Source organism: Hippoglossus stenolepis, chromosome 24 (assembly GCF_022539355.2).
Source record: "Hippoglossus stenolepis isolate QCI-W04-F060 chromosome 24, HSTE1.2, whole genome shotgun sequence".
Taxonomy (NCBI): Eukaryota; Metazoa; Chordata; class Actinopteri; order Pleuronectiformes; family Pleuronectidae; genus Hippoglossus; species Hippoglossus stenolepis.
Genome location: NC_061506.1, coordinates 831679 through 853647, shown reverse-complemented (window position 1 = coordinate 853647; position 21969 = coordinate 831679). Strand labels below are relative to the sequence as shown.

Sequence of the window (21969 nt, the reverse complement as noted above, 5' to 3'; positions counted from 1 at the left end):
GATGTTTTATTACAAACATGTCACGTCTGTACGTCAATACGACTCTGGCTCTCCTGCAGCACTGTTTTAGATCTAATGTGCTTCGCTGTCGACCAAAAGTGCACTTAACTTTATCTCAAGGACACTTAAGATCCAAAGCATTAATCCTAATGTCTTCTGCGCTTCCCGGGAGGAACGGATGAAGCTCAGCGCAGCTTTTTCTCTCTGACTCATCACCGACGAGGGGAATTAGCTGGAGGACAGAATGTGTGGGAGTCTTTTGCTCATTTATAATTCATCTCTCATGCACCTTCCACTTGATTCCCCCGCTCTGTCTTTTTCCTCAACTCCTGTGTGAAGATGTCACGAGGAGTTCCTGGAGAGAATGGCCAGGAAAACAACGGTCCTGGAGCAGGAGGTTTGTGTGTCTCCTGCCGACCGCACTGCGCTAACATTATGTAACATGACGAGTTTTAAATTCCCTCCCTGGTGATCCTCTACAGATCCGCTGCAGCGTTCAGCAGGTGCTGGAAGGTCTCCGTTATCTTCACCAGAAGAACATTGCCCACCTTGATATGAAGGTGCTTCTCCGTCCCACCGCCGCTGCTTCATCATGAGTGTTTCACCAAGATTGATACCCGTTACTAACCTTGTGTTTCTGGGTTCACACACTCGCCTGCAGCCCGAGAATATTCTAATGGCAAGTCCAGGGAGGGACCAGATCCGCATTTGTGACTTTGGAAATGCCATAAAACTGGAGGCGTCGGAGGAGTACTACTGCAAGTACGGCACGCCGGAGTACATCGCACCAGAGATTGTTAACCAAACTCCTGTTTCCACGGCAACAGACATATGGTGAGCCACCTGTGAAAGAGTGACTCAACACTGCATGGATAAAATCTTTATTTACACGTCTGCAACTGAATAATCTGAATCTGTCCCATTCGCCCACAGGCCTGTCGGTGTCATCACTTACCTCTGGTACGTTCAACAGACTCGTGACTGGAGTATTCATTTAACTTTATGTGTATTTCTTCACAGTTTCATATTCTCCTGTGTATTCATTCCAGCCTGACTGGTGTGTCTCCGTTCGCGGGAGAGAACGACCGAGCCACTGCCTTAAACATCCGGAACTACAACGTGGCGTTCGAGGAGAGCATGTTTTCTGACCTCTGTAAAGAAGCAAAGGGGTTTGTCATCAAACTGCTGGTGCTGGACCGACTGTAAGCGTCTTCACGACTCTGTGTTTGGCTCCATGTTACAGTGTCTCTGGTCCGTCCTCATGAGCATATTTCTCCCTGTCCTAGGAGGCCGAGTGCCACCGAGTGCCTGCGTCATCCCTGGTTCAAGGTGAACTGCCGCTCTCCTCTAGTGTCTCAGTGTGTCTTTGGATTTATATCTCCACTCAGGTTAATGGTGTGTGCTTCCTTCTTCCTGCAGTCGCCAACGAACAAGAGCATCAGCACGGCCATGCTGAAGCAAGTTCTGTCCAGGAGGCGATGGCAGGTAAGACACAACGTGGATTATGGATTAGTACCTGGTTTGTGGACATGAAAGTCTGAGACACATAAAGACGATCAACAAGACGAGCAGACACGATCAGTTAAATCCAGTTCCCTAGTCCGTGCCTCATGCAGTCCACTGTTGCTTTGTTCCAGCGTTCCCTCATCAGCTACAAAGCGAAGATGATCATGCGTTCCATCCCGGAGCTCCTGAATGAATCATCCAGCCACGTCTCCATCGCTGTGGCGCGACATTTAAAAGAAGGCTGCCCAGCGCTTTCCTCTTCCTCGGACTCAGATGCAGATGTAGACGAGCTTCCCTTCATTCCTATGCCACTGTCCATGGTCTTCTCCGGGTCCAGGGTCTCCCTCAACGAGATCCCAGGGGAGGAAGATGTCCCTGCATGGCCCAGTGTCGCCACTGATGGGACCAGGAGAGTGGACAATTCAGACATAACCGGCCCTCGAGGAGCGGCTGGTAAAAGTTTGACAGATGAAGAGCAAACTCCAAATGGGGAGAAAACGGAAAAGACAAAACGAGTCCCCCTGCAAAAAGGATCAAGTGTGGAGTCCGACGAATCAGAGACGAGAGCGAGGAGGGCGACCATGAGGAGAGGAAGTTCTGCTGACTCAGCACTGCTACTCCACATTGACCCAGAAGAGGAAAAAGCCAATGAGGAAGCAGAGGCAAGTACCAAGAGTCTGAAAAAGTCTGTTTCCATGGAGCTCCCCAATCGCAGCCCAAGCCCCGGGGCGGCCAAACTAAGCCAGGAGGATTATGCTCTGAAACTGGAACTGATGAGACAGCGGCTGCTCAGGGGAGGAAGCGGGGACAAAAAGATGAGCGGCCTGCGAGGGCCCTTGTTTGAAACGCTGGGTATGGACGAGCAGAGGCAAACGGCGTCTTTAGATCGGAATCTGAGGAGATCCAGAGCGGCGCCGCCAACATTCACCAGAGCAGCGTCTTCTGAGATTCCCGGGGAGGACACACCCAAGACCAAAGTGTTTCGCAAAAGCTCCTCCTTCACTCAAGGGGATTCCGAACCAATGCCGCTGCACCGCAGGTTCGGAGCCCCCTTAGAGATCCCGTCTGTGGGCAGTGGGAGCATAGAAGGGAAGAAGCTCCTGGAGGCCACCTCAATGTCCGCACTCACAGAGCAAACTACCCTGGAGTCTGTGTCCAACTCCCCCACAGAGAAAGCCTCGTTTCTACTCCCAACGCCAGGAGTGGACCAGCGGAAACAGAACAATGTGTCAGAACATGAGGAGATGGAGAAAAGGACCAAAACCCAGTTCGAACAAGCAGATCGAGTAGAACCTGAGTCCAGATCGCCCTCTGTGATCACTCCCGTTATCGTGATAGAGGAGGATGATGAGCAGGAAGAGAGGAAGGAAAACCAGGAGTTACATGTTGATGAGAGAGAAGATGAAAACAGTAAAACATCACCTGCTTCTAAAAGTGTCGTTCAAGGTGTTTCAGGACCGATTCAAACATCTGAAATATCCAAAGACCCTGCAGCTGCTTTAAAGCCCAACGGTACGGATACGCCCACATTACCTGAACATCCAGCAGTGTTTGCCAAAGTCGCAAGTGCCAACCGATCTCCTGCGTCTGTTTCCACGTCGTCAGATCCCGACCTTCCTGCCGCGGCCGGCCGGCCTCTGCTCAGAACCGACATCAAGGACATCGACTCAGAAGAGGTCTTTGAGGCCCGCTTCAAGAAACGAGAGTCGTCTTTGACCCGCGGACTCAGAAAGTTAAGAAACAAATCCGAGGAGAGATCCCCGGGACTGAGCCGCAAGGCAGTGGAGGGGGGGGAAGAGGTGTACAGGCCGGGTCCAAGGGGAGCGCCTCTAGAAGTGGTGTCCAAGGGACTGCAGGAGAAGTCCAAGTCTGTTCAGGATTTAAGAGAAGAAGACAAGGAAACAGGACTTGGTCGCATCGGGAGGTTTTCATTGAGGGGGAAGAAATCCGGATCCGGTGAGAAGAAGGGGGAGAAACCCAAAGAGGAAAAGAGTCCGGATGTGCAGGAGCCCGCTGCAGGGAAGAGGGTTTCATGGGCCATCGGTCGCAGCAAGTCCCTGGATACGAAGGAGCTGAGCAGTGCAGAGAGAGAACAGAGAAAAGCTGAGGAGTCCACGGTTTCTTCTATGAGGCGCAAGTTTGAGTCCAAAGTGGCAGGAATTTCTGCCAAGCTACGGACGCAGTCAGAGGAGAGGAAGGATACAGATGCTGAAGGAAGTCAGAAAGACCTGGCGCCGAAGACGGACTTGAAGAAAGTCACAGATTCCCCCGTCCTGGCCATGCGACAGAAGTTTGAGAACAAAGTGTCAGAAATATCCACAAAGATCCGCAGTCAGTCTGAGGAGAGAAAAGGAGACGCAGAGGGGAAGAGGACGCCGCTGTTCACTCGCCACCGTCACTCCCAATCTGAGGGCCGGGGACCCCAAGGGATGGGCATCCCCGAGAATCAACTGGCGAAACAGGCCGGCACCGGGGCTTCCAAAGAGTCCGTCGAATCCACGTCCAGCTTCCAATCTGAAAAGGCCTCGGAGAGCGACAGGCGGTCGCGGTGGGACAGGTGGGGTTTGACCAGAGGCAAGAAAGACAAAACTCCTTCTCAGTCTGATCTGCCGTCCTCCGTCCCCAAGGAGGAGGGCCTGTCCCACAGCCAGACGTTCGTCCGCTCTGCGTCCGACTTCGCTCCCGTGTTCCACATCAAGCTGAAGGACCACATCTTATCGGAGGGGGAGCCGGTGACTCTCAGCTGCCTTCCTGCTGGAAGCCCTCACCCCGACATCACATGGATGAAAGGTAACGTACAAAATGTTGTCGTGGTTTTGTGCAGAAGCGGACGCACAGTTTCTAATCATGTTATTTTGACTCCAGATAGGAAATCTCTGGAGGTGGATGACAGGATGAACCTGATCTCTCACCCTGACGGCAGACAGCTTCTAACCATCACCAAGTCGAGCCGGAGGGACGCTGGGATTTATGAATGTGTAGCTACCAACCCTATAGCCACCATCACCACCTCCTGCACACTCTCCATCGCTAGTACGTCTTTTAATTAGCTCCTGGTTATTACGTGTTTCTCTACGTCAGTGTCCACTCACTCCTCTTCCTTTGTTGAAGGTGTCCCAAAGCGACCTGGGACCCCTGAAGTCCCTCAGACGTACAACAACACGGCCCTGGTGCTCTGGAAACCAGCCGACAGCAAGTCGCCCTGCAGCTACACGCTCGAGAGGAAGACAGAGGGTGAGAGGGAGAAACATCCTCCTTTTCTAAATTAGTCCAGAAGCTTCAGGGAGTCGTCTACTAGTGTAGAAATGAAATGAAACGGTGCTGCTGTCATTGTGCACGATGAATCATCATCATCATCATCATCTTCACCTCATGGTGCATGAAGAGTCAAACCTCACAGTCACAACCTGTCACTGCCAGACTCAGGTTTTCATGCTGATGTTTGGAAGAAAGAAGATTCTACGACATCTACGACATTTTATTCTTTCATTTCAAGCTTTTGATTGTTTTGTCTGGGTTATTAGTTTGACAACAGCACCATCCTGTGTTTTCATGTGTGAACTACAAGAGGCCAGTTAGTTTTCAAGCTGCTGATATGAATTCAAACTGTCACTCTCCTCCCTCTCTGTCGTGCAGCAGATTCAAAGTGGACGACCGTCGCCACCAGAGTCGTCGACTGCTACTACAATGTCACCAACCTGCCTCCAGGGGGCCCCTTCAGGTTCCGTGTGTCCTGCGTCAACAAGGCGGGTCAGGGGCCCCACAGCAACCCCTCCGCTCCGGTCCGCCTGGACCCCGCAGGTACTTCATGACACGTGGAACGTACCAAGGGAAGCACTCAATGGGATGTTCATGTTAAACTCTTTTTAATGAAGGAATGTGACACGTGATGAATAGGAACAAAAATATAAAGACAATAGAAATAGAAAAGACTGGCTGCACTTTGGTGAAATCAGTTTTATTCAAACGGGCGTTTGGTTTGTTTTCTCAGATGAGAGTTCGTCCCCCACTGTTGCCGTGGTGAAAACAATCCCTGCCCCCCCCGAGCCCGTGGTCACCTCTTCAGTGACGGTGCCTCGGGTGAGACCAGTCCACACTGCTCCCAGGGTAACGGTCTCCACCTCTCCCGAGAGATCCAGCCCCCCCCGCCGTGGTGACGCCCCCCCCTCCGTCCTCTCCACCAGACGAGCCTCAGAAGAAAACCTCCAGTCTTCCCTCTTCACCCACAGTCAAACCCCCCCCCTTTGTCCTCCCCAAACCCCAGAGCCCAGTCAACGTGGTGACCCCGATGACCCAGACCCCGCCCATATCGCCGCCACCTCCTCTTGTAGCCCCGCCTTCAACTCTCACAAAACCAGCCGTGGCCTCTGTGCCCTCGTACGTTCCCACCGCCACCATCACCGCCCGCGTGGCGCCAACTCCGGTCTCCTTTAGCCCCCAAGTGCTCCAGATGTCCAGCCTGAGCCCCATCGGCGAAGGGGCCAGTACCCCGACCAGAGGGACGCCGTCAGGACGCGCCACGCCCTCCACCGCCCTGCGACAGGGGGTCCCACAGAAGCCGTACACCTTCCTGGATGAGAAAGCCAGGTGAGAGTGACACTGGAACCCAGATTCACTGCTTCGTCTTCATTTGGTCTGTTTGGTTTCAGAGGAACATTTAGTGTCACTGGAGCTTTTCTGCTGCTCGTCTGTAAAAGCTGCAGTGAAGAGACCTGATGAGCTGCTGATCCTCACAAAACTAGTTCATTAATCTGCGTTTTACTTTATGAACTTCAAATGGTTCAATTTAACTTAAAATGAGTTCATTTAGTGTCTTCAGAGTAAATCTATTTACTTTCTAACAGCCTCATGTGATCAAGCCCCGGTTCAGATGTTTGTTTTTTCTGTCAGAGGTCGTTTTGGCGTGATTCGGGAGTGTCGAGAGAACGCGACGGGTAAAATCTACATGGCGAAGATCATTCCCTACAGTCAGGAAAACAAGCAGGACATCCTGAAGGAGTACGAGATCCTGAAATCGCTTCACAATGAAAAGGTGATGTCTCTGCACGAAGCCTACGTGACGCCGCGCTACCTGGTGCTGGTGGCGGAGTACTGCACCGGCAAAGAGCTGCTGCACAGCCTGATCGACAGGTAGGCGGGGTCATGGCGCCTCACTCTGAGACACACTCACAGTCAAGTCCCTTAAAGTGGTACGTTGCACTCCTCAGGTTCCGTTACTCCGAGGACGACGTGGTGGGCTACCTGGTCCAGATCCTCCAGGGCGTCGAGTACCTGCACAATCGCCGCGTCCTGCACCTCGACCTCAAGCCCGACAACATCCTGGTGACCAGCCTCAACGCCATCAAGATCGTGGACTTTGGGAGCGCGCAGACCTTCAACCCCCTCAGCCTCAAACACCGGGACTCCGGGGTGGGAACGCTGGATTACATGGGTGAGGACGGGAGAGCGACACCACTCCGCTGTTTGAAAAACATTCTCTACTCTTCTAACCTTTGTTTGTTCTGATCCAAGCTCCTGAGATGGTGAAAGGCGAAGTGGTCGGTCCTCCTGCAGACATGTGGACTGTTGGAGTCGTCACCTTCATCATGTAAGTGGAGCATCGTCTTCATTTCACGTCACTTTAACCACCGTGAGACCAGGAGTTAGAATTCAGTGCCAATCTCAGCATGTGTGTTTAATTTAAGAGAATCAGGTTTGTTGTAAGAAGAGATGAATATTCATTTCATTTCATTTATTACCAGGCTCAGCGGTCGACTGCCCTTCGAAGATAAAGACCCTCAAAAAGTGGAATCCAAAATCCTGATGGCGAAGTTTGACCCGACGAAACTTTATCCAAACGTGTCTCAAAGTGCCTCTGCCTTCCTCAAAAAGATGCTGAGCAGTTACCCGTGGTGAGAGTCTGCGCCCGACTCAGTCAGATATCAGTATTTATGTGTATTTTCTTATTTGTGTGTGTGTGTGTGTGTTCTCAGGGCCCGTTCGACCACACGAGACTGCTTCACGCAGGCCTGGCTGCAGGACTCGTACCTGATGAAGCTGAGGAGACAAACGCTCACCTTCACCTCCAGCCGACTCAAAGAGTTCCTGGTGGAGCAGCAGTGCCGTCGCTCGGAGGACGCCACCAAGCACAGAGTGCTGCTGCGCACCTACCAGAGCTCGGCCCAGTCCGCGGCGCCGGGCGCTGCACCGCACGCCCCAGCCCAAAGTGAGGCCACGCACCAGAACCCCAACGATCTTCATCTCGACTCCTCGCTGCATGAACCGCGGAGGCACAGGTCAACACAGCGAGCAGGAGGACGCCTGGACATGATGATGTCCAGTGGGAAGACAGGCGCCTGTTATTCATGGGACGGAGCCGCAGACCGCCGTGGCGTCCGAACGCTCCCGGTCCTGAGAGGACACAGGATGTTCTGTTGGTTCTTCTCGTGGTGAATCTTTAAATTGCACATGAACTTTTGGTTTTGGACAAACACTGGTCTCCACTCTGCACCTTCAGCCGGGGACACGTGTGTCATCGGTCACCAACAACTCATGTGAACAGATCGTGATTCAAGCTGCTAATTTATTTTCACATTAACTTTCATATTTTAAAACTCAAAACCAAAAATATTCTTTCTCTTCCTTGAAACTGTTTACTTTTTCCATGTTAAGTTATTTGCATGTGTGTGTGAGTGTGTGAGTGAGCGAGCGCATCTTGGATTCACTTCCCGAACAATAAGAAAAAGGCGTGTCTTTGTGGTTGGTGTTTAAAGCTGAGTTAGGACTTTGTGGTGCAACTTCTCCTTCTGTGGTTAGAACTGATCTTTATCTGTAACACGACGAGGAAGCGTAGACGAGCTTTTACTTTGAAAGGTCTCGCACACACTGGTTTACTGTGGTCTCCCAGTGCGACCAGTCGTCGGCCCGGTGGCTTGAATCCCCATCACCCAGTCAGTGCCTGAATCGGATTAACGTCCAAACTCTTCATCTCGCGTCTCCACCGGATCCAATTCACAGCTGAAGTTAAAACAATACTTAGATTCTTACACACACGCACACATTTACACACACAACACACAGTCCCTGTGATAAGAGAACGTTTTGTGTATTTGCTCGATCACAGTGTTCTTTTTTTGTATGAATTTGGACGGTTGAAGATTTGTAAATGTACCAAGTTGCCGTGTTTCTATGTGGACGATTTGACATGTTTTTATGAGATAGTCTGTAATAAAATATTGATACAGTTGGAAATAAGGTAAATGTCTCATTTTCTGCTTTATTACGCTTCTCGTCTTGGTGAGTACAACAGAGTATGAGAGTATTTAGAGAAGTAGGTCATAATATTACAAGAATATAGTTGTATTATTATGAGAAAAAAGACTTTGATATGATATTACAACAAAAAAGTACTAATTCTGTGGGAAACATCACAATAAAATGATTCTGATTTCAGCTGTGGTGAAAGAAATATCCTAAACGTTTACTTTTCTAATATCTTCTTTTTTGTGACGCCCTTTAATGGCTGTTTTAAAAGATGCTATATTTTAAAAAGTATTATTTTTGGAGAGATTTATGTATAAATCCCATTTCACATGTGGAGCCGATCTATTTTTTCTTCTTTATATACTAAGTTGATATTAAATGTGTTTACATGTGTTTAAGTAACAGGTCAATAAAGCTGCAGAGTAAATATGTGTACAAATTGTGCTTTAAAGACAGAAAGTATATGAAGTACATGAAGTATATGAAGTACATGAAGTATATGAAGTATATGAAGTACATGAAGTATATGAAGTACATGTGCAGGACTGAAGTTTCTTTCTGAAACCAAAGAATCACAGGGAGAAATGTTGAATCAGGTTTTTATTCATCCTTCATTTCCACCAGGAAAGATCAATATAAATAAACCTACTAACACACACATGAGTAATAAAGTATGTGCATGTTCAGAACTTGTGTCCCACGTGTTTAAAGTTGACCTCCCTGGGACCAGGAGCTGTGGTGGAGATCAGAACCTCCTCCAGAGACGGAGGCTGAACTTGTGGGACGCTCCCTGTCAACAGCCGGTTTCAAGGGGACCCGCAGCGCGTGAGGCTGCGGCTGTTCCCCCAACTCCTGCTGTCACGCGTTGCTGCAACTTTTAACTACTTTCATCAACTTTTTAACTAGTTTCATTAACTTTGTACTGAGTTCACCGAGGCTCTGGAGTGCGACAGCGGAGTGTTCAGCCTGGAGCGTCCCCGAGAAGAACCTGTAACTTCAGCTGCTGCTCCAGGGAGAACCGAGGAGAACCGAGGAGAACCTTAAACTGCAGTTTGTACGTCAGGCTGCTCGAACGTAGCTAACTTCAGCTAACTCAGCTAACTTCTGACTACAACTAACTCCAGCTAACTTAGCCAACTTCAGCTAACTAAGCTAACTTCTAACTTAGCCAACTTCAGCTAACTAAGCTAACTTCTAACTTAGCCAACTTAAGCTAACTTATAACTTCAGCTTACTCCGGCTAACTTAGCCAACTTTAGCTAACAGTTAACTTAGCCAATTTTAGCTAACAGCTAACTCTGCCAACTTAAGCTAACTTCTAACTTCAAACTTCAGCTTACTCCGGCTAACTTAGCCAACTTTAGCTAACTCAGCCAACTTGAGCTAACTCAGCTAACTTGTGCCTGCAGCTAACTCAGCTAACTTGTGCCTGCAGCTAACTTAGCTAACTTCAGCTAACTCAGCTAACTTGTGCCTGCAGCTAACTTAGCTAACTTTAGCTAACTTGTGCCTGCAGCTAACTCAGCTAACTTGTGCCTGCAGCTAACTCAGCTAACTCAGCTAACTTGTGCCTGCAGCTAACTCAGCTAACTCAGCTAACTTGTGCCTGCAGCTAACTCGGAGCCTGTCCCTCCTCGGTAAGGGACCGTGGTCAAAGTGCCGCCCCGCCGCGCCGCAGCCATTCCTGCAGCGGGGAGCCTTGAAACCTCCATGTTTGGAAGTTAGACTCCAGCCCGCAGCTCCACATTGAATCACAGTCTCCGGCTCCCGGACACATGTTGCTGCTGGCTGCGCGGCCGAAGCTGGGTCACCTCCCCCGGGCTGCGATGGACGAGCTGTAGCCGACTTCGGACCTCCGTGTTCCGCAGAGAGACGTCCGCAGCTGGAAGAGATGGATCCGAGCTCAGTCATCACACAAGTGAACCGGGAGGACGAGGCGAGCCGAGCCGGTGCGGAGCGAGGTCAGGCCCCGCACTTCTACTGCTGCTAATCATCTTTATTCTTCTTATTCTTCTTTATTCTTATTCATCTTTATTCATCTTCTTCTTATTCATCTTGTTGTTGGAGCAGGGTCACAACTCTACACTAACTTTATAAACTTTACACCACTGTCTGTTTAACTTTATAAACTTTACACCACAGTCAGTTTCTCTGTTTAACTTTATAAACTTTACATCACAGTCAGTTTCTCTGTTTAACTTTATAAACTTTACATCACTGTCAGTTTAACTTTATAAACTTTACATCACAGTCAGTTTAACTTTATAAACTTTACACCAGTGCTTCATGTAGACACTTAAAGTCTCTAAGTAAAACCAGCACAAGGACTCACACCTCTGAAGACCTTATAACTCACATCTGCTCTGACTCAGTTTATTTATCACAATGCTTGTTTCTCTGGACTCAGCGAGGTTCACTCAGATTTCCTGGGTGACTCTCACGTTATCAGTTCAGCGAGGATCCCGTCACATGCACGGGTCACATACCTTCACTGTGTGCGTAGGTGCAGGTTACTGAATAATCAGGAGACCTTGTCGGTGCTCGTCCCTGAGAAACGCTGACGACAGTCGGACGCTTGTCGCGTTCCGGCGCCGCTTCCTGTCTCGTTTTCAAATAAGAGATTATTCCAGCAGAGAGTTGTTCATGTTTTACGTTTGAAGCATAAGAGCGTGAGCAGCTGATCTTTCTTGGAGAAGTGTAGAAGCCTGATCTATTACGTAAGCGTGTCCTCACACATGTTTATTCACAGTGACACACGGCCGCTGCCTCAAACAGTGAAAGTATTGACTCTGTCCTGACAGGAGAACCCAGGTCTGTCTGCGTGGCTGCATGAAGAACTCCTCGTCGTGGTTCCACTGTCATGACGGGTTGTGTCTTTTGTTTTGGTGGAAATGTGATTTCATGTCATTAAAATGTAGAATTAAAGGCTTCAAAACGTGAACTTGACCCACTTTTGATGAATCCTCACAAAAATTAAAAGCAAGGTTGTCCTGAGAAAACACGAGTCTTGAGTTTAACTATTTCCTCGTTGCTTCTTCTCATTAATCAGCTTCTCGTTAAGTTTGAGAGGAACTCGGCTTTGCTCCAACGTCACCACAGATCCAAAGAGTCACATTAGTTTGTGTTTTATTGACTCAACAAAGTCTTTGAGTCGTTTTAGAAGATTTAAAATGATTAAAAGTTAAGTGTAAAACCAGTGAAGAGCAGCTTCCGTCCCAGTGAGGTCGAGACTTGTTCCTAATAAACCTGACATTTGGAGTTAAGCCCCAGACTGAGTGTTTCTGTTGTGGGTCCGTTTCTTCATGTTTGGAATCACAGCAGAGACTGAAGGTCAAAGGTCAGGGAGGCAGAAAGCATCAGGAGGAAGTCGTCCATGTTAAAACTGTCTTTATAAATCAGTGCACGCTCTGTGTTTGTTCCCAGTGACGATGTGATGAAAGTCCTAAATGTTGACGTGAGGAAGTGACAGCAGAATAAGATGTTTTATCAGGGATTAAACAATCTAAAGAAAGGAAGACGTAGCTTGAAAACCTGTCGAAGAAGCTACCTGGACGCCGGCATCACGCGTTTACCCCTGTTACGCTACAACGTGATGGCGAGCAGCTTCCTCCGCTGATACCCGTCTGTTTCCTCTTCCTGTTTTTGGCCCGGTGGCGGCAGAGGCCAGCGGAGGGTCAGACGGGGTTTGAATCCACAAACGAGAGTAGGAGGGAACGGCAGCGAGCGAATGAAAAGAGGCGCGAGAGACGGACAACAGGGGGTTTGTGTGTTGGTAAAACGGTCACGTCCGGACAGACGGAGAGAGGGAGGACGGAGAATAAAGGGACGGGAACAAAGTGTGTTGATCAGAGGTTTATACGACTCGGGAAAACCGACGGGAACAGAAATAATATCTGTGACTGAGACAAAAGAAGAACACACGTTTTGTTTGTAATTTAATAGAAACGTCAACAGAAGCCGACAGTTGATGTTTTCATCCCCTCACTATTTAAGTTCTTAACCCCTAACCCTGCTCTTTAAAAACAGTAACACATACATTTTATAAAAAATATACCCAGTAACGATTATGTAATTTATCTCCTCCTCCTCCTCCTCCTCCTCTGCAGGCTCTTCTCCGTCTCTCTCCACCAAGAAGCCGAGGAGCAGAGGCCTCTTCTCCAGCCTGTTCTGCTGCCTCTGCCGGGACCAGCCCGAACCCCCGCCGGTCAACAACAACGCCCCCCTGCTGGTGGAGGAGAACGGCACCGTCTCCAAGGTGACTTGACCTCTGACCTTTGTTTTATCTTGTGTACACAACACTAGAAAGAAACTAAATCTGTCACATGAGTCTGGACAGACGTGGGCGTGAAACCTGTTTGCTTCTCCTGCTGCTCAAAGTGTTTAGAATTAGTTTTGCTTTCTCTTTAGATCCAGGTGAAGCCGCTGCTTCCTCCACTGAAGTCAAAAGACTCTGGAAAGATCTGTGTGGTCATAGATCTGGACGAGACGTTAGTCCACAGCTCCTTTAAGGTACGAACACGAGGTCCACATCGTTTGTGTTTAGTCGTAAGAAACTCTCCTCAGTGTTAGTGGCTCTGAGTTTTCTGTCATAGCTGGAAGATGCCAAGTCTAAACTAGCTGGTTCCTAAAATAAACAGTGGAAACACACACACACACACACACACACACACACACACACACACAGCAGACCCTCATCTGCTCTGTGATAAACCCACAGTTGTTAAATCTTCTCTTTCTGTCCTTCAGCCTGTGAACAACGCAGATTTCATCATTCCTGTGGATATAGAAGGAACCGTGCACCAGGTAACTTCAGGTCCTCACACTCCCCACGAGTTGAACCTGCAGCACAAATGTTCGCCATGTAACCTGTGCTCCTCTCATGTGACAGCGTGACACCTGTGGCTGCATAGTGTAAATGGAGAGTGTGAGGTTCTGTCGGCGTTTCAGGGGTTTGAAGACGTGGCCTCTTGGAGCTGGAGGACGCACCGCGGGTCTGGGCCTGATTCAAGTAATCCAGGATAGGTTTGTTCAGACAAGCACAGCCTCTTCTGGATGACTTGGGTCAGGAACGCTGCCCTCAGACGCCGACTCCGAAGAAAGAAGCAAACACGGAGGAAGTTCAACAAAAGTGTGTCTCAGTCTTTGTGTTTAGTTTGTCAGGCTCCATACGACAGTAAACTTCTTCTACGTGATGTTACTGAACGAGTCCTGCGGGTCCAGATGTGTAGAAACATGTTTTAAGCGCAGGCTGTGTGTGATGCTGGTTTGAAGCCTGATGTGTGTTCCAGGTGTACGTCCTGAAGCGACCACACGTCGACGAGTTCCTCAAAAGGATGGGAGAGCTGTTTGAGTGCATCCTGTTCACCGCCAGTTTAGCAAAGGTAAGTGTTTACTGTTAAACTCACAATGAAACCTGTGAATGTCATGTTGAGTCGTTACGTTTGAGCTGAATTCATATTTTCTGCCGCAGTACGCAGACCCTGTTTCTGACCTGCTGGACAAGCGGGGCGCCTTCCGCTGTCGCCTCTTCCGAGAGTCCTGCGTTTTCCACCGAGGAAACTACGTGAAGGACCTGAGTCGCCTGGGTCGCGACCTGAACAAGGTCATCATTGTGGACAACTCCCCCGCCTCCTACATCTTCCACCCCGACAACGCAGTGAGTATCCTGTCCCTACGGATCATTCTCACTTTACCATTTTACGCTTCCTTCACGAGACCCATCACGAACGCAGATGGGGCGAAAAACAAATTCTTTCCATTGAGTTCAAGTAAATGAAATAGAAGATTTAAAGTGAGGATGAATATTGTGGTTTTCGTCCAGGTGCCTGTGGCCTCGTGGTTCGACGACATGTCCGACACCGAGCTGCTGGACCTCATCCCGTTCTTCGAGAGGCTGAGCAAAGTGGACAGCGTCTACACGGTCCTCCAGCACCAAGGCACAGCGAGCTAACAGCGTTAGCGTCGACCTCCTCTTCTCCGAGCACGGCCGCACATCACGTCAACCAGCTCCTGAACCTGGGAGCGTTTCCCTGAATACATCCCTCTCCAGGAGTCATCACTGCCACCTACTGGCCAAACAGAAAACTGCCTAACTTCACTTTCCCCCCTCGTCACGAACCAGCTCTCGTGTGAACGGACGAACGTGATGAAGGAATAAATGTTGGAGGACGTTTCTCCACTGAACCTGATCATGAAGCTCGAAGCGGGAGGCGAGAGGAAAGGGATTATGGGAAAGTTCTACGATCGGACTACTCATGGAAAAAGCAGAGTGTGTTTGTACTTAGAAAACACTTGAGTCACGTTATGTCCGTCACACGGCCTCATCTTCTGCAGCTGTCATCACGTGACGCTCGGGCTTTTACAGCAACGTCATCGGAACAAATCAAACTGACGTCAAACCAGGAAACACTGCAGTTTAGATTTATAAATCCCAGTTTAAGTATTTAATAATAATAATTAATACTATTTTTCTATAAAATCAATATCTTTAAACAACAGGAAGAAAAGTAAACTTTGAAGCACAGGATCAAATCGATGTATTAATAAGACGACTGCAGATTTTTACTTTTTCCCCAAACTCCGACTCGTGTACGAACATCGAACCACCTGAATGTGGCGTGAAGCAGCGGACGCCGGACGCCCTGGACGGCCGAAGCACAAACGTGTCCCTCCGCCTGCGAGACGACAGGACCAGGATCTGAAACCAGCCGACGTCAGGTCGTTTTTTAAAAAAGTTCTGTAACCTGTTTTTAAAGCCACAAACAAAACTTGAATTTCTCAAGGCGTTGACAGAAAGTTTTCTTTTTTATGAAGCGGTACACGTTCGCTTGAAACTGTTTCAGGACTTTGTAATGAAACATGTCGGAGTGTGTGTGTGCGTGCACGTGCTCCAGGATAATTAACTCAGTCCAGATTTAAAGGGGATATCCACCATAAAACTGGGATGCTGGTTTCCTCCTGCAGCTCCGCCTCCTGTGATTCATTCCGTCGCACAGATGTGACGACACGGAGCCTGACTGCTTAATTCTTTTAAAGCTCTGCGGCTCCCTGATTGGTCAATTTGCGGCGCCGTCTGGTCAACGGGGCGTTGTCGTGTCGGCCATATGCGTCGACAATAAACCACGTGTGGATTAAAGAACCACGGTGAGAAAGACGGTGACGTAAACAAGACGAAACCAGAGACTAAATAAAGATGGACGACATGAAAGTGAAGCCAAAGCGTCTCCATCGCCCCCTGGTGGTGGCCGGCTGTAGTATAGGTCATAAACCCTGCCTCTAACTAAATAGTCAAAGTACTCGTTAAATCGATTTTTCGGTCATTGTAGGTAGTTCTTATCACACTGTTTGTGCTTGAATTAGTTACTTGATGACTCCGAATGATGTCACCACCACAAGATGGCGTCGCTCCAACCCCGGATATTTAGGCTTCACTTCTGGTCAGTGGAAGGAAGTAGAGATGTGTCGTCCATCTTTATTTAGAGTGAAGGACAATTAAATCCATTAAATCCACCACATTAAGAGATGTTTCATTATTTACTACGTTTAACAAATTCCTTTCTAAATAACTAGTGATTTTAATTATTATTGCGCAGCGGTGTTCCTCTGATCTGATATTTACAGTTCCATGACAGACGTGTTCGTGTGCGAAGCAGCTGAGCATCTGACTGTTATTGGCACAAACAGGGTCACGTGTGTCGTTACCTGTTCCTCCATGTCTTTATCTTGAATTCATAGGAAAGGAGAGTTTATAGGAACGTTTGAGTCGCTGCAGGACTCGTTCTTCTCACGTTCACTAGAGTTGTATATTTAGTTTTGCACAGTAATAAAAGCAAACCGATGTCGTTAATATATGAGATATTCCTGTTGTCGTGATTCAGTAGATGTAACCTAGTTCTTCACCTGTGTCGTTTTATCAAACCAAATTATACATGAACCGTGTAATGATGTCATTTCCTTTTTCCATAAATCTGAAGTCAAACATGGTCAAAGTGCTGTTTCATGTTTATTCCTGTTTTCAAGGAGGTACTAACTTAGATTTATATTAAAGTACTTTTTACTTTAACTCCACTGCATATATCAGCAAAAATCTGTACTCGATGCTACATTTTTACACGTTTGATATATTGTTAAAGTACTTCATATCTGGTCCATTCATCCAATCAGAGCGGGCAGGTAACACTAGACCAGCTGAAGCAGCTGTGATTAGGACGTTGGGGACGTGTTTCTGTGACGGACGGGTGAGGAGCAGGTGGAGCAGTGATGAAGAGGAGGAGGAGGAGGAGGAGGAGGAGGTGAGTGAAGCACTGATCAGGGCTCAGGTCGTTACTTAAGTAAAACACACGTAGACTCCAGCAAGTGAAGCCAAGTGTGTGCAACCTGGGAATGAAGTGAAGTCTGAGAAACTGACTCTACATCTGCTCCAGAGTGGATCTGCCTCAGCTCCTCTGTCGTGCTTGAGCTTCTTCAGTTTGGACTGAACCACCAGGAAGTGGATCAACATCTCCGTCAGGGTCTTGGGCAGCCCCCCCCTTGTGTTCAAGAACTAAAAAGATTACACAATGGCTCTAATATAAATCTGAACTGAAATCTTGTCAGTGAAGCTTGTTCTTGTTGGTGGCAAGTTTTCAAATGAAAATAAAGTTAAGTTCTACAATCAACATTTCAAACAATAACCAGCTGCATTTTACATTTAGCCAGAGCTCACTTATTTGCAGTGAAGTCACTTTTGATATGTCAAGTTTTGAGTCAGGTTCTGGTCCAGGAACCCTAAAATGAGAGGAGGAGAAAAAGTCAGGTCCTCTAGAACACAACTTAAAGGGGACATAGCATGCCCATTTTACCACAAGTTGATATGGTTCCTTGGGGTCTTAATGAAATGTCTGTAACATACTTTGGTCAAAATACCACAAGGATCATATAAAACAGCTCCTTTTTACCCTGTATAAAACAGCCCTCCACAGAGCGACCTGTTTTGACTGCCTGTTCCTTTAAATGCTAATGAGCCAGCTCCCCCCTCCCCCCTCTCCCCCCATGATTTTAAACGATATAAATTACATATTTTATATGATATAAATTATCAAATATGCATCCCATACTTTGTATTCCCCTTCTGTTGTCCTGGAGTTTTAATTTTCCCAATCACATAATTAAATGTCCCCCTCTGCCCACCACTACAAGCACACAAGCAGACAGACAGAGGAGAAAGAGAGGTGGGGGGGCTATGAAGACCATCATTTACCCCGAACCCGACATTCAACGGGTACAACAACAAGCGGAGAAAGCAGAATCGAGGCTGACCTTATATATACAGTCTATGGGGCTGACCAGCGCGGAGAAATGCTCGTCCCGTGTGAACAGCCAGGCGGCTGCGCGCTGGAGAACGGCGCTGCGCTGCCTGCGACGGCGCTTCCGCGTCCGGTGTACCGGCGGAACTACTGTAACCGGCGGAACTACTGTAACCCGGCATACAGTAGAGCTGAACACTGCGGAAGTCTTCCACACAGCTGGCAGTGTGGAAGACCGCTGCGAGCAGCGCAGCGCCGTTCTCAACACGCAGCCGCCTGGCTGTTCACAGGGACGAGCATTTCTCCGCGCTGGTCAGCCCCATAGACTGTATATATAAGGTCAGCCCGCGATTCTGCTTTCTCCGCTTGTTGTTGTACCCGTTGAATGTCGGGGTTCGGGGTTACAGTAGCGCTGAACACTGCGGAAGTCCTCCACACTGCTGCTGTGTGGCGCTGACACAAATTCCAGCTCACGCACGGGAGAGCGGCGGTCGCTCCCGAGCAGCTGCTGCAGCCTCCCAGTCCCAACGATCCAGACAAATGCCACATGTGAGTGAATCGCGGGCTGACCAGCGGAGAAATGCTCGTCCCGTGTGAACAGCCCGGCTGCGTGCTTGGGAGCCGCTGCGCTGCCTCGCAGCCTCCGTGTAAACCGGAAGTAACGAGTGTGGGGGACGGGACGCGGGACGGGGTGGGCCAAGACCATGTAGGAGACTTCCAGTTCCTTGTTACGACACAATACCCAGGAAGCGCAATGAGTCGCTCAAGCATGACGTTTCTGACTTAGAGGAACTATAACAAAACGCGCGAGTGTTTTTTCCCCAGAGTTTTTGGGTTGGTAGACATGAGCCAGATACCCACATTAACCTGTAGAAGCACTAACAAAGTGGAATTTGCATGCTATGTCCCCTTTAAGTAGTGTGATGGAAACTTGACCTGGTGAGACTTCTGAAATAAAGAGACCAGAGAATCATAGTCTTTTAAGTAGAATTTATTCCTGGCAAGGAAGGTCAGACAATCATACAGCATGTGAAGAGCATTCTGCAGAGGGAATGAAGACACGTGAAGGCTTCTTCGAGGTCTTGGTGGGGGGAGACCAACACAGTCTCAAACTTGTGGCCCTGATGTCGTCATGGCAGCATAACTTTCTCCATGGAGCTGCTCTCATGTGACTCCACGTTCAGGGAGGTGCAGAGAGACGGAGAAGAGCTGAGAAGGGCTGAGAAGGAAATAACATCAGAGCTCCTCCTGAATCTCCTCCTCTTCCTCTCACTCTGCTCAACTGAGTCCTTTTCTCTGTAGTGTTTTTAGTTCAGGATGTTTAGAGGTGTCACTTTACTGATCAGTATGATTCACTTCACCTCCTTCATATGTGATGATTCTGTGTGTGCTCACATCTGGACTGATGTTCACTTACTCTGGATTCTGCTGTCGCCTGAATAACAGAGGTGGCTCCATGGACGCCTTACGCAGGCGGGTGCCAAAGCTGAGGAGAGGAGGAGAGAGCTAGTTTAGAGAGAGGAGAGAGAGGAGAGAGGAGGACGATTAGAGAAAATGAACTGAACCTGATGTTTCTCCTGATTACAGGCCACTCAAGTGTAAAACATCAACATGTGATGAGGGATATTTCCTCCTCTTCTCACCTCTGGACTTCTTCACCCAGAGTGACGTCAGGAGGGGGCGTCACCTCCCCTGTGTCCACACTCATCCTGCTGAGATCACAACTACACACCTTCACCGAGTTTCTATGGAGGACGATACATGACTTAATTATAAATAAATTTCTGAAATATATTTCCACATTTATTTATTTCTGTATTTTGGTGTCCGTATGCTAATGAGAAAGGCGGGCCTAACAGTAACAAAATAGTTACAAAACAATTTTTCCCCCATACATTCTCGTGTAGGGATTTTTTTCTTAAATAATTTTTTTCAAGTAGAATGTTAAGGAAATACAATATGAAAATAAAACAAAATGTCTCCCCTTCAGTGCACTTCTGTTTTGGCTTTGAAAAAATAATAAAAAATAAAAAACTATTATTGAAAGTACAATAAATAAAGTGTAAATAACTAAACAACCCCCAAAGCCTTGAGTTCAAATAAATATTCCCAGAGGCCCCCCTGTGGGCCCTGGCCCCCTGTGCAGAACAGAGTTTCTGTTCAGGAACAGTATCATGTTCACATTTGTCGGTTTTAATACGCTTCGCCTTTGACTTACTAACTGTCCTACCTCTGGAAAAATCCTCTCGGCTGGCACTGACGTTGCAACCACCACCAGGGGGTTTTTGGCAAGTTTGCTCAGAGAGGGAAATTTTGGTGAATTGTTTTTCCACCAAAGTAGTGGATCCTGATCCCGGGGAGTGGCCCCTCTTCTGAGTACCTGCGCGTTTCAGTTAGTGCATTGGGGGGGCGCAAAGTGGGCCTGCTCCGCTTGCTTGTCTGCCTGGCTGCACCCCTCAGTCACGTGACGGTAAGACATCACAACACAAGAGGGGGGGGGAGCAAGGTGTTCCTGCCCCGCGCTGTGACGGAGCGGCACTTACACAGGGGACAAACTGAAACTACAGTATCGATATCATGACACTGACAGGAGACGCCCGAAGAACAGGAAGTGTATTTATAATAAAACACTTAAATAACCTTCACACAGACAGACAGATGGATAAAGACAGATAAGTTGGTCCTCCTCTGTCTCAGGTGTAATGAACCTTCAGGTGTTCAGCGGTTGTCTGGTCAACTTCAGGCCGAGTTTAGAGAGTCAGACAGAGGCGGCTGCTCTCGCCTCCTTCTCCTCCTCCTCCATGTCTGTAGGTATATATACTATATACCTACAGACATGTGTGTGTGTGTGTGTGTGTATATATATATATATATATATATATATATATATATATATATATATATATATATATATATATATATAATAACTCCTGAGCTCCATTATTTGACGCTACTTCCACTGTTTAATGATAAAATAGATCCGAACATGGTGTTTGAGTGTCTGACGGTAATAACACGTGACGGGTCATTAAACACTAACACACTTTATATTATATTTAAACACAGAGCGACATTACCTTCAGAGCAAGTTGTCTTTGTCCTGTAGAAGTTATCTCCGTCACACAACTGCTGGATCCACTGCTGAGTGGAGCAGACAGCGTGCAGTCCTCCTTGTGGCCAAACTGCAGTTTGGCTAAAGATAGAACCGTCAAACTGCAGTTTGACGGTTCTATCTTTAGCCAAACTGCGCGTGTCCACATCCCTGTTTTTTTGACCCATTGTTTTTTTACATGATGACAATTGAATACTTGAATGACTCACACACACACACACACACACACACCCCCGTCCTTGTCTGATGTAGAATCCTGATTCAGTGTAAATATCACATTTACAAAGAAACACTCTGGAGTAACATGAGACATCTGTTAGATTCAATAAAGAATAAACATATTAAGTGAGGAAACTAGAAACATGTAAATGAATGAGAACAAAACCAGAGGGAACAGAGAATCTCACATTTTATAAGTGAGTTTTCTCCTGGTTCTGATCTCCTCGTCTATTAGAATCATTTAATAACACAGCTGATGTTCATTCAGTGAATTATGATCATTCTCAGGGGTGTCAATCTGTGGTGCTCAGATGTGGAGATTATTTCTTCGGGCTGTTCTCCGGACCTGGAGCACCTCATGATCAGATGCCGACCTTATTACATCCCGAGGGAGTTTACATCGGTCGTTATTACAGCGGTGCACATCCCGCCACATGCCGACACTAATCAGGCACTGGACGAGCTGCATGCGGTTATCGACAGGACAGAGACATCACGGCCCGAGGCTGCGTTTATTGTGGCCGGTGATTTTAACAACGCCAAGATGAGGAAAGTCCTGCCGAGATACCACCAACACATCAGCTGTCCTACACGTGGTGCGAACAC

General features: G+C 48.0%; 2 protein-coding genes and 1 long non-coding RNA gene across 4 annotated transcripts in view; 2 read left to right on the top strand and 1 right to left on the bottom strand.

Moving 5' to 3' along the window:
* LOC118103325 (striated muscle preferentially expressed protein kinase) overlaps positions 1-8739 on the top strand; it is a 32092-nt gene extending 23353 nt beyond the window's left edge. The window contains 18 exon segments of the mRNA XM_035150134.2: positions 340-397; positions 483-560; positions 662-834; positions 934-960; positions 1050-1202; positions 1287-1329; positions 1420-1485; positions 1638-4296; positions 4372-4539; positions 4618-4740; positions 5143-5307; positions 5498-5642; positions 5644-6093; positions 6397-6636; positions 6714-6937; positions 7018-7093; positions 7248-7397; positions 7479-8739. Of these exon segments, the coding sequence (XP_035006025.2) occupies positions 340-397; positions 483-560; positions 662-834; positions 934-960; positions 1050-1202; positions 1287-1329; positions 1420-1485; positions 1638-4296; positions 4372-4539; positions 4618-4740; positions 5143-5307; positions 5498-5642; positions 5644-6093; positions 6397-6636; positions 6714-6937; positions 7018-7093; positions 7248-7397; positions 7479-7938 (5458 nt within the window). The 3' untranslated portion in view covers positions 7939-8739.
* Positions 8740-9480: 741 nt separating this feature from the next.
* On the top strand, positions 9481-16730 carry LOC118103329 (carboxy-terminal domain RNA polymerase II polypeptide A small phosphatase 1). Its single transcript, XM_035150142.2, has 8 exons — positions 9481-9802; positions 10361-10709; positions 12855-13003; positions 13156-13257; positions 13495-13551; positions 14037-14129; positions 14219-14404; positions 14570-16730. The coding sequence occupies exons 2-8, from the start codon at positions 10640-10642 to the stop codon at positions 14696-14698; spliced, it is 786 nt and encodes a 261-aa protein (XP_035006033.2). The 5' UTR covers positions 9481-9802; positions 10361-10639; the 3' UTR covers positions 14699-16730.
* A 2277-nt stretch (positions 16731-19007) lies between these two features.
* Positions 19008-19534, bottom strand: LOC124851404. Of its 2 annotated transcripts, none has more exons than XR_007032453.1 (2): positions 19450-19534; positions 19008-19241 (listed from the first exon to the last, which is right to left on the bottom strand). It is a non-coding gene; the product is annotated as an uncharacterized LOC124851404 (long non-coding RNA). The 2 variants fall into 2 exon arrangements; XR_007032454.1 differs by having other exon boundaries at positions 19008-19251; positions 19450-19525.
* Positions 19535-21969: the final 2435 nt, after the last annotated feature.